At 43.8% G+C, this 15885-nt stretch overlaps 1 protein-coding gene across 1 annotated transcript; it reads right to left on the minus strand.

The window, feature by feature from the left end:
* On the minus strand, window positions 313–3424 carry LOC8080267 (WEB family protein At3g51220). The gene is made up of 3 exons (XM_021462733.1): window positions 3141–3424; window positions 2756–3021; window positions 313–1250 (listed from the first exon to the last, which is right to left on the minus strand). Exons 2-3 carry the CDS (start codon window positions 2951–2953, stop codon window positions 486–488), a joined length of 963 nt encoding a protein of 320 aa, XP_021318408.1. The 5' UTR covers window positions 2954–3021; window positions 3141–3424; the 3' UTR covers window positions 313–485.

Here is a 15885-nt window from a genome sequence, read left to right on the forward strand (position 1 = left end):
TCGTGCCATTCGGCACGGCCCGATGTGCCGAGCATGCCTAAGATGCTTTGATCGACATGGTCCGAAACACACGAACGGATAGTGCCATACAGGCACTATCTATAACTAGATATTGAGCTACAACAACCTCTAAACTTTGAAACAGCGATGGCTCTTGCTCTCATATTTCGGGGCTAAAAATCTGTGGGCGATGGGTCCAAAGCCCCGTCCGTGCACATTCTCTCATAATCAAACGGCTGCGAGAAGAGGCTCCTCCGATCCATTGAGTCTGAACGTGAGATTTAAAATTGACTAGCTAGCCACGTGTCAACATCATCAAAATTTGCTATATATTTATGTGTATATATATTTTTATTCAAAGGTACACATAAAGCAGTGTGCATTCCATTAACTAGGCATGTATATATATTTAAAAAAATTAACATGAAAGCAGGTTCTGACATGCATGGATGCATATATATATGCATGTACTATTGAATATCGGATCAAAACGCGGCGTCATCGTGGCAGCTACTGCTGTTCTTCTTCCTCCGCATGAAGAGCGCGCCCACCAGCGGGATGAGCGGCTTCTTCTTCTTCTTCCTCCCCTCCTCCGCCATCGCCTTGGCGGCCTCGTGCCCGGCCGACATCTGCCTCTGGAACCGCGGCTCCCTGTAGTAATGCGGCTGCGGCTGCGGCTGGTGTGGCTGATGATGATGGGACGGCGGCGCGCGGTGCAGCTCCATCACCACGTCCGGCAACGGCGGCGCGCGGCACGCGGCGGCGGCGACCGTCGGCGGGTCGGCGAACGTCACGTACCTCTTCTTCTGGAGCTCCCCTCCTCCACCGGCAGCTGCGATGCCGTCGTCGGCTGAGCCCCGTGGCGGCGCCGCCAGCGCCAGCTGCTGCTTCTCGGCGGCCTCGGTGAAGTGGAGGCCGTCGTCGACCTCCAGGTCGATGACCTTGGCTCCGGCGGCGGCCTCCTCGTCGTCGCGTGCCTTGAGCCTCTTGAGTTCCATCATGGCGTGGCTGAGCTCCTCCTGCAGCGTCTGGATGCACCCGGCCATCTTCTGCTTCTCCTCTCGCTCCTTCTCCAGCTTCTGCTTCGCCTCCTCCAGCTCTGATGTGACGGCTACTGGTGGCACTGGCACTGGCACGGCGCGCGGCGTAGCGGTGGTGACGGCACCGGCAGCGGCGGCGGCGGCGACGCTCACGGCGTGGTGGTTGGGTCTTGTTGCTGCCACTCGATTCTGTGCAGTCGATCGAGTATGCTAGGGAATGGAAATGCGTGGGAGCATATATATTAAAACAGAACAAAATGAACTTAATTATCAGTGACAGGTAGTTTTTTTTTTAATTTTAACTGAACATAAGCAAATAATTAATGCATAAGAACTGGTAGTGAAAATTTTTATAAGGGACGAATATCAGATATGAATTCTATGAAAAGTGAGTCATCAATATGTTAAGTTTCCATGTTTTTCCTACTCTATAAAGTCGAGCATACTATATATATCACTTTTTGTGGAAATTCATATAAGGTAACTGAATAACGCTACCAGGTCCCATATCCATGATTCCATGACCATGATAAATAATGTTACTATTAGAATATATAGATAAGCGACTAATTAAAAGGCTAACTTTATATGCTATTGATGATTAGGGCACCTACTCACAGTACACAATTGCCATCATTAAAAGTAATGGAGGTTGTAGGCAGAGATGGTGTACACCTTTTATAGCTTCCTTAATTCAGGTGCAAGCTAGGAACATATCTTAACAGTCTTCACGCATGCATGCACTTTAAAATTTTCAATCTACATATATAGGGCTGCCACTAGCCGCCAGTACTACTTTACTGTGACCAAAAGTGATTTCCAAGTGCTGTGAAATAGAAAGCAGGGTTCTGGAAGAAGGTATCAATATGCATGCATGTATCTTTGCTGATTAGAAGAAGGAGATGCATGCTTACAGCAAGGAACATGTAATGCTTTTGTTGCACCTTTATTTCTTGGCCCTGAAGAAAGGAATAGATAGTGATGATGCACTTATTTTGACATCTTTCGTAGCCAGCTATCCCACCTTTTTTATATTTATCTATCTATCAACTAAATAAAGGAGATTACTACCAAGTCAAGACAGACATGAAAACTATTTGTTTCCAAATATATATTCTTCTATGTGTACAAATATTAATCCTATGGATTCTGACTAAGATATATATACCAGACATATATAACTTAAGTGTTTGATACATGCAATTCTAGGTTCGGTCATATAGTCAAGTGAAACGAACTTAAGCTTTGATAGAGTTTATAGAATATATATAGCACATTACCATTTCAGACTCGCCTACAAGAAACGGTACTAGCATAGTAGCATAGAGGTTAGCTAGCAAGTAACTAGCTAGTCGTATCATATGACTTAATGACTCTGTATACATGCCACACAGCAGTCTATGATATCCTGCATGCATATTGGTCGATAATGCAAGAGACTTGATAGGAAGTTTTACTGTGTGGATTGCCTGATCGAACCAATTTAATTTTAAGGAAGGAAGAAATATATTTAACCTGTCTTAGCGCCGTACTAATTAACCACTAATAGTTGGAGCTAATTAAAGTTGTCATGTGCTAATAATTAGTGATGAAGAAATCAAGAAATATAGACGGATCGTCGCGTGATCGTCTCTGATGGAGAAATATATATAACCACTGAACTGAGTGATGGAAGAGAATGTGCTCATGTCTAGATATATAAATATTGTCGTTACCTCGCTGACGGAGAGTGGTCGTCGTCCAGCTGAGAGCTCCCCGGCGAGGACCCTCTCGCCGAAGAGAACGACGGCCTCCTTGACGGACCGGAACGGCGCCCTGGTGTCGATCTCCGCCCGGCCGACTACCACCACCTCGCCATGGCCACCACCGCGGCCGCCGATGACTTCTCCTCTTCTTCCTCCTCCTCCTACCATGTTGGTGCAGCTGGAGTCTGTCTAGCTGTAGTAGCTACCCCGGTCCAACTGAATCGACCGATCAGCCGCTGGAGATGATATTTATATATGTGTATGTATATATGCGAGTAAGGCCAACCAGCAGAGCAAACTATAGGACAAGACAAGACAAAACAACCGATGGATCGATGGGTATGATGGATCGTACTCGTAGTGGGAATGTAGTTGCAATGGACGACGTCGTCGTCGTCGTTGGAGCTATCTAATAGACCGCTAGACAGAGAGAGGTTGCATTGAGAGAGACAGCATGCATGTAGTATGTATAGAGACGCTATAGCTATATATAGCTATAGCTAGCTTAGGAGATATATACTAGATGTTGCACAAAGTTAAAATGATATATCTTGGATGGTGATATATATGTATATATGTATGTATGTGTGCGGTGGATGAGTAGTTGCCTAGTTGGATGGTAAGATCGATGTATCAGCCAGCCGCATGCATGTGGTATTGTGGTGTTGGCTGCTGCATGCATGCTGGGCTTATTGCCGTATGGTGAGGTGTGTGTGGGTTCGTTGCTTCGCGTCCACTGCACTGTAATATTCTCCCTATCTTGCTGCATGCATGGGCATATGGCATGGCATGGCGGCCCCGCTTTGCCGGTGGAGTGTCCTGATCTCTATCGTCGGTCTTCTTGCCGACCATACACTGCAGCTATAGCATACGTACATATACACAGTTACACACGGGCCTTGTTTAGATTCAAAAACTTTTTAGATTTTGACACTGTAGCATTTTCGTTTTTATTTGACAACATTGTCCAATCATGGAGTAACTAGGTTTAAAAGATTTGTATCGTGATTTACAAGTAAACTGTGCAATTAGTTATCTTTTTAATCGATATTTAATGTTCCATACAAGTGCCGCAAGATTCGATGTGATGGAAAATTTTGTAAAGTTTTGGATTTCTGGGTGCATCTAAACACAACAAGGCCACAACTGACTAACGCCCGGAGCAGCATGCATGGTAGGTACGGTGTAGCTTGCTATCTATAGCCAACTTTGGAAGGTAGCTTAGCTAGCTAGTTCATCCCACACGTATGTGCATTACATTGTGCGTGTATGCGTGCATCACAGAGAAAAGGAGACCAAAAGGGATCTACGCGTGTATACTTGTACATACATATATATGTGGTGGAATGGAGGCGACGTGCTGTGGACGTGATAATATAAGCGACAAGGACGGGTCATCTGACCGACCACTAGCGGCTCCAACTCGATTGGTCACTAGCTCATTCTTCATCGGTCTGTCCACCTCGGTTTCGGCTTCGGTTTATTTGGTCGTTATAGACCCGTATATATAGGGCGTGGTGTGTGTTTAAGTAAAAGATGGATATATTTTGTTTCAAATTTGTTGTAGGTTTTATGTGATGGAATCTATCTACTTGGAAGTTCGGTTTGATCGGCCTCTGTATGATATTATTTCAAAAATAATCTGACCTCACCTCGATATCATGTCAATAAGACCTTTTTTTGTACTCATGCATGCCTATACATATTTCTCGTTAAGAGGAATAGAGTTACAATGACGCAACTATGAGAGAACCTTCGTAGCGTAGAGTTTTACAAAGCATTACTAGGGAAGTGGCCAAGCAACCCAACCAATGAACCCAACATAACAAGAGAAAGAAAAGACAATAGAAGAGGACCCTCCGCCTCAAACCTGATCGACTCGGCCTGCATAAGGACAAATACATTAACGCAAGGTTGTCAACAAAGACGATGAAGCCGTGGCAGCAAAGCATCTCCACCGAGAGTAGACGAGACAAGCATCCGCCAAAGATGACATAGAGTGACAAATTATCCGCAAGAGACACGAGCAGCGGCAAAGTATCCGCAAAGAAGGAGAGCCATCACGCAATCAGCGACAAAGCATTTGCCTAAGAGGGTAGACCGTAGCGACATTAGTGGCAAATTAAAATATCCACCATAGCAGCAGCTACGAAGAACCAAATGATTATGACAACACCAAACACCAGGGTTGGACACGCCAATGCAAAAAGGGTAAGTTGAAGCAACAAAGGAAGCACAACACAACAAGGAGGCACTACGGCAAGAGGAGTGGGATGGTTAGCAAAGATGTGCTCCAACCTCAAGAAGGGGATAACATCCGCATACTTCAACAATGTTGGGAGAAGTGCACAAGGACTTTCATCCTAAAACCTCCCTCATTGACTTGCGCAACAAACAGAAACTTCGGCAACACCTCTAAAAAGGTATATTATGCAGGCCACGCCACCGCCATTGATCCATAACAAGAAGCCACACAGGATTTTCACCTAGGAACTATTTGACAATGGATGGAAAGGGAGCTGCCCCATGCATAGTCAAGACTGTGCAGCACCTTGCACGGCCCCCGATGTGGGCACAACATCTAGGACACTGTGAGCATGACATCGACACATCATGGAGGGGGTCTAAGGCCTACTCAAGTGTGATGCTAGATCCACACATGTAGACACCACATAGAGGTCCTCAGTGCCCTTTAGGCAACAGTGCGTTGAGGGCCCCAGATGAAGCACCATGGAGGTGCACTCCATGCTAGATGGGCACTAATGCTAAGGCCCCAGATGAAGCCTAGCGACAGGCTCGCCTAGATCTGTTCATTGCATGACCAAGAGCTAGAGGAGAGCATGACCAGGAGCTCTAAGGCGGGGAAGTCATGGACAAGCTTACATGGAGAAGCACATGGGGCACCTGATAGGCCTACCACCTCTACATACCATGGCCCAAAGCAGCGGGCATGAGGTTGTTGCACCACCACAGACAACCTGTGCCACCGGATCTTTATAGAGTGATAAAAGCGATATTTGTGAATTCATATCCGCTAGAGACATTGCAAAGTGAGAGTCTCCCAAGAGCAATCAACTGAACATATTTAAAAAGTATTTCCAAGTGTTTGCCAAGAAGTTCAAAGATGTCTCCAAACAATGGTCGATACAAGTATCGTCCTTATATGGCCAATGTATACATTGCTCTAGATAGCATCACCTCTATTTAAGTAGTGCTTTTATGTTTTTGTGTTCATGCTTCATTTATCTAAAAATAGGGGCATATGTTGAAGGGTCGAGATGACAGACTACAGGGGGTGAATAGTCCTTTCTAAGATCTTATCGCACTGGCTAATCGAGACTTATGCGGAATTAAAACTATCAGTCTAGCCAAGACTTCACCCCTCTATCTAAATTCTCTAGCACCTTGTAAAAGATCCTAAACAAGCAAACAAGATGACGTCTTAGCAAGATCTCACCTAACCAATTCTAGAAGCAAAGTCATACAAACCTATGTCACTAGTACTTTGCAAATCGGGGAGCACCTATACAAACTAGTGATGCAAAGCGCACAAAGCCTAAGCTCACTAGCAAAGCTCAATAACTGGCAACCAATGCTGAATTAGAGAGCACAACTTACTTAGCTACAAAAACTAAGCAATGTGACTAACAAGGTTACACAAATCAAATTAGTCACACAATGGGAGCTACTTCTAGCTACACAAACAAGAAGGCAACTAGCAAGCTACACAAGCTAACTAGTTATAAGAGCAACTACACAAGCACAAAGTAGAGAATGTAAAAACAAGCTTCTGTATGGCAAATGCAAACCACCGAAAATAGTAGATAATGTTGACACAGTGATTACTGAGGTTCACTTGGTTGACACCAAGCTAAAAGCTCAAGGTTGTCGTCGATTCTCTTGCTAGTGGTGACCTGCATTCTCCCACATAAAGTGTTTACCACAAGCTCTAGCACTCGATCCGGTTGGACCACTTAACGCTCTGCGTGTCTCGTTCTACTAGAGTTGCTCTTCACAATCCCCGCGGGGTGAGCACCGTCTCCCTCAAAAATCCTCTTCCGAAGCATTGCACAATCTTCTCACGTGCTTCAATGGAGTCACAAGCCACCAAGCCATCTAGAAGGAGACAACCTCCAAGAGTAATAAGCACCACTTGCTTGCAACATGAACACCTAGTGCTACTCTATGAAATCTTTCAATGCAATCGCACTAGAATCACTCACTCGCTATTGATTCACAATCTAGCAAGTACAAGTGAGTTAGAGGGCTCCAAAGCACTCTCAAGCATGGACACAAAGTCCCCTAAGGTGCTTAACCTCAGCCATGGCCGAGACACCCTTCTATTTATACCCCTAAAGGGCTAAACTAGCAGTTCCCCTTCACAAAGCAAAATACGCGTGCACCGGACGCTCTGGTGCAATGCACCTCACGCTCCGACCAACGTCTGGGTGCTCACAAAGCTGCCACGTGTCACTAGTTGTTTGAACTTAGTTGTTGCCACCAACAGCCAACTCGAACGCATGCCTGACACAATCACACTGGATGCTCAGGTGCCACACACCTAACACAGAGTCCCCAGCATCCAATGCAACTTAGAGAGCTTCCAAACAGTGAAAACATCCATCGGACACGTCAGATAGGGTGCCACCAGATGCGGACATCGTTCAGTGCACACACACCATGCAAACTCCACGCTCATGAACATCGCTAATGTCACCAAACACCTGATGCTGCCAGTGTTCGGTGCAAGACCCTCGGACGTGCTAGTGCACCGTGCCACAGTACACCGACTTCTCAAGACGCACCTCACACTGGTCCAATGTCTGGTGCTCCTACGACCAACGTTCGATGAGTGTTTTTTAGTGAGAAACTCTCTTGTGACTTCGTTGAATCCTACCGAGGGAGTCTCCACTCTTCTCTACCTCTCAAACTTTATTTCCTTTGCAAATGTGCCAACACTACACCAAGTGTACACAACCATATGCATGTGTGTTAGCAATTTCACAAACATTTTTTCAAAGGAGTTAGCCACTCAATTTGCCACGTCACTCGATTCTAATACATATGCATAGTTAGATCACTCAAGTGGCACTAGATGACCGATATGCAAACAAGTTTTTCCCTCTTGATAGTATAGCCATCTATCCTAATTCTGGTCCTAAACTTATCTACACACCTATGATCGGTGAAATGAAATGTCCTACAAATATATCTTTGTCTTGCACATTCCGCTCCATCTCCTTTGATGTTGATGCAACACATGCACCAATCAATCATATCATCATATGACCATATTGATTCATCGATCTTGAGCTCACTTACTCTTCACTGTCGCGTCAGTCCATTGGTGCCAAGTCTTGCTTAAGTTTTACCGTCACATATGGTCTCTCACTTCAAAGCCTCCAACTTATCCTTCACATTTGCAACTGGTCCGTCGAGCCAAGCCTCATCTTGAATCAGGCGGCCCTAGGGTAGGGGCAAGAGGTGCAATGCCCTAGGGCTTAGTTTATATAGGGGCCCAAACATACGTATACACACAAAAGAGGGGTTTTAGATATGTTTTTTCCAGCTCCATGTAGTGTTCCTTTAAGAATGATAATGTTGTTCAAGAGGAGGAGCAACACCAAGTTAGTAAAAATTTAAACGAAGCTTATATTGTCAAGGAAAAATTCCATGTTACTCCCTCCAAGTTTGGCCTATGTCCAAGCAACTCCCTAAACTAATATTTGGTTCAATTTACCCCCTCCAACTATTTAAGTTGGTCTAACTAACACCTTAAAAAGATTTTTCTGTTTTGTTTCTTTATGCACAAATTATGTTTTAGTTTCAAATTTTGTGAGGTGATAGAGGACATTGTATTTTGTGTTAGAAAAATGCACTACAACTTTTTGATCATTATGTTTTATATGATATTGTATCTCTACTATTAATTTATTTTAAATTTCCTAAGCTATCAAAATTTTGGTAAAAAGTTAAGATATATTTTTTCTAACATAACTTATGATGTTCTCCATTATATCATAAAAGTTTATATTAAAACTCAACTAATACGTGGAAAAACAAAAATAATAAATCATATCAAGGGGTAAACTAGACCAACTGAAATAGTTGGAGGAAGTAAATTGAACCAAATATAAGTTTAGGGGGTAATCTGGACATATGCCAAACTTGAGGGAAGTAATTTGGACTTTTTCCTATTGTTAATGATGATGCAAATCCTGAAACTTTACAACCTTCCTCTGTCAACCGAAAATTTCAATTGATGATGAGCAAGAAGCTTCAATTCACCGATCATTATTAAACATGTTAGAGTAAGATCATGATTTGTTTCGTACTTTATAAGTGAATTTTGAAACATATATATCTCTATACTAGAAAACATATACTCTTAAGGGCCTATAATTTATGTTCGTCGTAGGGCCCTCGAAAATATAGGGTCGGCCCTGCTTGATCTTCTCCACCCGCTCACACCATAATATGGACATAACTGCTGTCAATGCATATAACATGATCATAGCACCACACAAGACATTTGTCTATCATGTCATCCGCATGTCTGTTGCGCCGTATGCCCGAACCACCAGGCTGTCGTGTGCTACTCATGCGAGCGCTCAGCTTACCCGTTTCTGCATGTTATCTCAGCTCAAGATGGCAACGGGTACGTACCCGCTGGGTACAACTAGCCCATACTCGTGCCCGCGAATAAAAACTACACCCGTTAAAAAACCCATACCCGTAGACGGGTACAAATTTGTGCCCATACCCGTGCCCGAGTAACAGGTACCTGCGGGTTGCTCGTGCCCGACAAGCTGCAGGCCTCAACCACAAATACACAAGTGATCATGACCAACAATAGAAATAACAGCTAGCAATAGCAAGCACATTGCACTTGTATACAGGCATACAACATAGTTCATGGAATTATAGTTCACTGGAATAGCAGGAATTGCATAAAAGGTCCATGCAAATAGACAATAAACCTGTCCTAAGTGATCTGTAGATCAGACCATGCAAAAGGCAGCACTCAGCAGGGCTCCATGGGATTGGGACATTACAAGTTCATAAAAGTTCCCAAACCAAAAGGCAGCACTCAGCAGGGCTGCATAGGACATTACAAGTTTACAATTAACAAATGTCATCCAATAGGAGTGAAAGCTCTAGTTTGGTTTTAGATAATTGATGAAACCCTAGCACTAACCTCTATACTAAGTGTGTGTAGACTTAATGAGGTTGGTACATGCCAAGTAATGGAGCAAGTGATGATCATGGTGATGACCACAAGATGATCAAGTGCTCAACTTGGAAAAGAAGAAAGAGAAAAACAAAACCCTATGGAGATCAAGGCAAAGGTATTGCTTAGGGTTTTAGTTTTGGTGATCAAGACACCATAGAGGGTGTGATCACATTTAGGATAGATAGCCGTACTATAAAGAGGGAAATTCTTTGGCTAAGCGGTTATCAAGTGCCACTAGGTGTCATTGTTCATGTACATGCATTCAGAACCTAGTGAGCTAACTAAACTCCTTCGAAGAAAATATTTGTGAAAAAGCTAACACACGTGCACATGTTGGTTTACTCATTGTGGTGTTGGCACACTTTGAGAAGGAGGTGGAGTTTGAAGGGTAGAGAGAGGATGGGTTCCTCTCGGCGGGATTCGGTGCTTTTTTGAGAAAATGAAGTGCATATTTTCCATTGTATCGGTGGAAAATTTTGGAGATCGGATGCTGGCTTCTGGAGCACTGGACGCTGAGTCTGTGCGTCCGGTGTAGTCAGTGCCTGACTCTGCTAGGGTAAGGCACCGGACGCCAGGCACCGGACGCAGGCTGGAACGTCCGGTGTTCTGAGTCTGGTGTCCGCGCGTTTTGCATTGCTCCCTGGGTTTAAGTCCGGTGAGTGCTCAGCGTCCGGTGACCCCTCGAATCTGCAGACCTCCATAAGTTTTAGTCCGGTGTGCACCGGACGCGTCCGGTGCCAACTTAGGAGCGTCTGGTGCTCTGCAGGTTACCGTTAGACTCTGACGCGAGAGATTCAAAGGCGACACGTGGCTGTTTCTAGAGCATCAGACGCAAGGGTTGAGCGTCCGGTGCCTCCTGAGTAGCGTCCGGTGACTCCGCAGTTTGCCCAGTGAAAGAGCCAACGACTCTATTTGTTTGAGGGGCTTATAAATACGTGTTGGCTGGCTTGGGGCTCATATTCTTGGCATTCTAACATACTTGACATCCTTGTGAGCCTAAGCAAACACCTCCCACTCATCTCCTTCATAGATTATTCATCTTTGTGAGATTGGGAGTGATTCCAAGTGCATTTGCTTGAGTGATTGCATCAAGTGGCACTTGGGGATCGTTTTGGCTGTGGTTTTCTTGCTACTCTTGGTGGTTGCCGCCACCTAGACGGCTTGGAGCAGCGAAGGAGCTTTGGCACGAGTTGGTGATTGTTCGTGGCCATCTTCCGGTGATTGTGAGGGGTCTTGTACCTTCCTCGGCGGAGAGCTGAAAGGTAACTCTAGTGGATTGCTCGTGTCATTGAGCTTTCTCACTTGTGGGTAGGTTCTTATGGTGTCCTAGTGAGAACGAGGTTCGTGCTACACCTCTTAGCCACCGAACCACCAAGTGTTGGTCGACACAACGGGGACGTAGCGTGTCGGCAAGCACGTGAACCTCGGGAGAAAAATTGGTGTCTCAATTGTGTTTGATTGGCATTCTCTCGGTGCTTGATTGTTTATATTGGTGATTGGTTCATCCCCTACACGGCGGTATAAAGATCAAACCATCTCTTTTTACATTCCCGCAAACTAGAATAGCTTACTTACTTGTATAGAAACTTTAGGTAGCTTTCTAGTGCAAGTAGTGACGTAGCTCTTGTGTGCCTAGTGATCATATCAACTAGAATTGTTGGATAGGTGGCTTGCAAACACCCCATTAGAGCTAGAGCAAAAAGCTACGCTTTGTTATTTATTAACCACTTGCTCTAGTGAGTTTTGTAGAATTTTTAAATAGGCTATTCACCCCCCCTCTAGCCATATTAGGACCTTTCAAGGAGGCATATGAAATCAATTGATCCTTGTTCTTCGGACTGTTCACAAAAGGTCATCATCAGCACCAATCAGCACTTGATGTCTTGAATCTTGGGGTAGCAATCTCAAATAGCAAGCTCCTATAAAGGCATAAGTAACACAGTAAGTTATTAAGTTAAATCAGCAATTTTAATATTTATCTATTGCACATCACCTGCAGGCCCTCTTGGATATCTTGGAGACAAGACCAAAAGGTAGCAGGCTGTTTGTTCTTCTCATCGACTAGAGAAAGTTGTTCATTAGTTTGAAAGCAATAATGAGAATTTACAGAAACAAATCAGCAGCAAGTTAAAAATATTGAAAGCACATATTGAATATACCTTTGTACTTATTCCTAAGCCAATCCTGGAAGCACGTAAGAGCCTCCAACATTTTAGTAGTGACTCTACTGCGATGCTCACTAAGTACTCTATCGCTAGTACTAACAGCAGATTCAGAAGCAACTGTGGTAACAAGGATAGCATATATGTCCCTAGCAATCCTTCTTAGAGTTAGATATCTAGTTCCTGCCACCTTCCACCAGTTTAAGACATTGAAGTTCTTTGTGTGCATATTCACCATTTCTTCATCTAAGTAGCGATCAAGCTCGGACTTGAACCCCATACTTGTTGGCCTTCTACTTACAATACGTGTACTAATGTCAAATAAAAAATCATCATTTGTGCCCAAAGATGGTGTTGCTGGACCACTGCCCTCAACATCTTCATTCACATGATACTCACACATCAATTCAGCCAATAAGTTCTTAACCTCTAGAACCCTCTCCTCACATGCAATATCTGCCTCGCCAAGCAAGTCCTCATAACAAATTAGCAGCACAACAGTCTTAAATCGAGGATCAAGTATGGTGGCAATACCCATTACCCTTGGATGTCAGACCAATACTTGTCAAACTTAGCTATCATGTTATCAGACATGGCTTCTACTAGTGGATTGCCACAAGATGACCACTGCCTAATTTGCTTTCTAATCTTTGCAATTCTAGTGAAGTAGATATTGGCAGTCACATAGTTCCAAAAAATAAGATAGTGATATCATAGAACAACCTAAGCCTCTCCACAACATCCTCAACAAATTTCCACTCTTCATCACTTGGCAAACAAGTGTACAATCTATCTACATGGCTTGCCCTAGTGAAAACAGCCTTACAGGGCAGCACAGTTGACAACTGTTAAAAGTTGAGTTCCACCTAGTCCTACAATCCAAATGTATCTTGGTTGTAATGTCAACTTTAACAAACTTGGCTATCTCCTCAAACTTTTCTATCCTTTTGGGAGGGGCTGTTCAATAAGCTACACTATCACGAATGTTCTCAATTGCATCTTTCAGCACATCTAAACCATCTTTTACAATCAAATTCAGAATATGTGCAGAACAACGCATGTGTAACAATTTATCATCATTCAAGAGCTTATGCTTTCCAAGATTCCTCACAAGGATAGGGATTACCGCATCATTTGTGCTGCAATTGTCCAGAGTCACAACAGATATTTTCTCATCAAGATTCCATGCAACCATTGATTCATATAATTCTTCACCAATTACATCAGCAGTGTGAGGTGCAGGAACATAGATGAACCTACATTTAAACAATAATAATACATGATAAATACTAAGGCAAAGCCAACTAAGCATTAATAAATTTAGTAAGTACTATGACAAGTGAACATACCTCATGATGATATTTCTAAGGGTCCATGACTCATCAATGAAGTGAGTAGTGATAGCCATGTAACCTCTCTTTTGATTATCAGAAGTCCACAAGTCAGTAGTGATAGCCACTCTAGATTCAATTCCAGCCATGTACTCGATGGCTTTTTTCCTCTCCACCTCATATTGAGCCATAATATCAGATCTGAAATAAAATTACAGCCAACATGAATACAATAATCTAAAATAAATTTAATGTAGCAGCCAACATAAATACATGATCTGAAATAAAATTACAGCCAACATGAATACATGATCTAAAGTAAATTTAATGACGCAGCCAACATAAATACATGATTTGAAATAAAATTTCAAGGAGCAGCTCATATACCTTATTGTGTTCCTAGTTCCCATTTTAAACAGGGGCTGAAGTGCACCTACAAATCTCCGGAAGCCAACATAATCAACCATGCTTAAGGGGTACTCATGCAGTACAATCATTGCACTAAGTTCTTTTCTAGCTACATCGTGATCAAATATGTAGTTCTCCACTGAAACTGTGCTCGCTTCTGTTTTACCAAATCTCAAAGATGCTTGTGCTAGCGTCTTCCCATTGAGCTTGAGCTTCCTTTGCACACAACCCTTCAAATGAACATGAAGGTGCTTAGTACCATTTGTACTTGTAGCAGAAAGTTGTTTGAAGCAATATATGCATTTTGCCCGGACTGTGCCATTGAACTTCACCCTCTTGAACTCCGTCCAAACAGGCGATGTAAGCTTCCTCTTAGAACCAACTTACACACCATCTTCCTCCTCTACTTCATGTTATCATCATCTTCTATCTCAATTGGCCTCGATTCATTGTCTGATTCAGGTTGAGGGGATGCGGATAGTGGAAGTGACTCCGATGGTGCTTGTGAAGCTTGAGACAATGGAGATTGACTGCCACTAGCAATAGACATTTTTTTGAAACTGTATGAAACATACATTCACATAATCAGATCGAATAAAAGGCCAAGAAAACCATATATTCATATGATCAAGCCATATACATTCACATGAAAATACAAAGCACTAAGAAAACTATAAAAGGCTGATTTTTATTTTACAAAAACCCTAAAATAACCCATTCTATGCACAGGATGAAAATGATGTAATAAACACTTCCTAGGTAAAATACAAAACACTAAAACTATTTAGCCGAAGTCTTTGAATGCTAATAAACAAATCTACAGAACGTAAATATGGTTCCTTACCCCAGTAAACACATAATATTGTGACCAGTAGCAGTGGTAGAAGTTGGAGAAACAGGAGGTTTCCTCGTCGATGCAGCAACCGCAGGCTTGACAGGGTGTCGGTTCGCTGCTATCGTCGGCTTGACAGGGCGTTGGTTTGCTGCTGTCGTCGTAGGCTTGACGAGACGCCGATTTGCCACCGCCCGCTATGGATCTGAGGGGTCGACGACGACAGCCTGTTGGGAATCAGCTGGCAGTAGAAGGGGAAGTGGTGTAGGAGCACCAGACAGAGATGTAGTCGATCCTTCCTTGTCGGCGTCCTTGTTCATGATGGGGATTTCGGCCTCCGGATCTGGATCCACGGTCGCCGGAGGGTTGGCGTCGACGTCCCTTCGAGACGACGGGAGGAGGGGTCAGTAGGTGCTAGAGCTGTAGAGTAGCTGCAAGCCTGCAATAGGGTTAAGAGGAAGAGGAAGAAGTATCACCGGCCGTCGTTGTTGGTGCCGTCGGTGGTCACTGCCATCTACAGCTAGTTACTAGGGAGCTTGGGAGTCTCGCTCTGGACTCTGGGGAAGTGGGGATGTCGGTGTCGAGAAGTGAAACTCGGATATGGAGAGCTCTCGTCTCGCTCGACCTCTCTGTGCGGCAGCGGCTGCCTGGTGGGAGTGACGAAAGGGTAAGGTGCTCTAGGGTTGAATCTTATTTATACATAGTGCTATTGGGCTGGGCTAAAGATAATACTTGGGCCACATTACACAAGCGGACAAGCTACAACATCGGAGTCGGGTAAAAACAAACCCATGGGTTTACGGGTATGGGTACTCTAGGAACGCACCCGTACTCGCAAACCCGATGAGCATGAGCTTTTTCCATTAACAAACTCATGGGTATGAATATTGACTCAGGCAGCCATGCTCATGCCCTAATGAGGTAAAAACCCATCGGGTTTCGAGTCACGGGTCACGGGTACCCATTGCCATCTTTATTCTCAGCTCATCCCTACCTCGGATGGCATGAAAGAAGAGTGGATTTATTATGGGCTGCATATGTATGACTGAGGGCCTGATGGGAGGACCGGATGAACGAGGAGAGGATGTTGTGGATAAATGAAAATTAAGTAATTCCTCCTCTTTTTAATTTTT

This window comes from Sorghum bicolor, chromosome 6 (assembly GCF_000003195.3).
Source record: "Sorghum bicolor cultivar BTx623 chromosome 6, Sorghum_bicolor_NCBIv3, whole genome shotgun sequence".
Taxonomy (NCBI): domain Eukaryota; kingdom Viridiplantae; phylum Streptophyta; class Magnoliopsida; order Poales; family Poaceae; genus Sorghum; species Sorghum bicolor.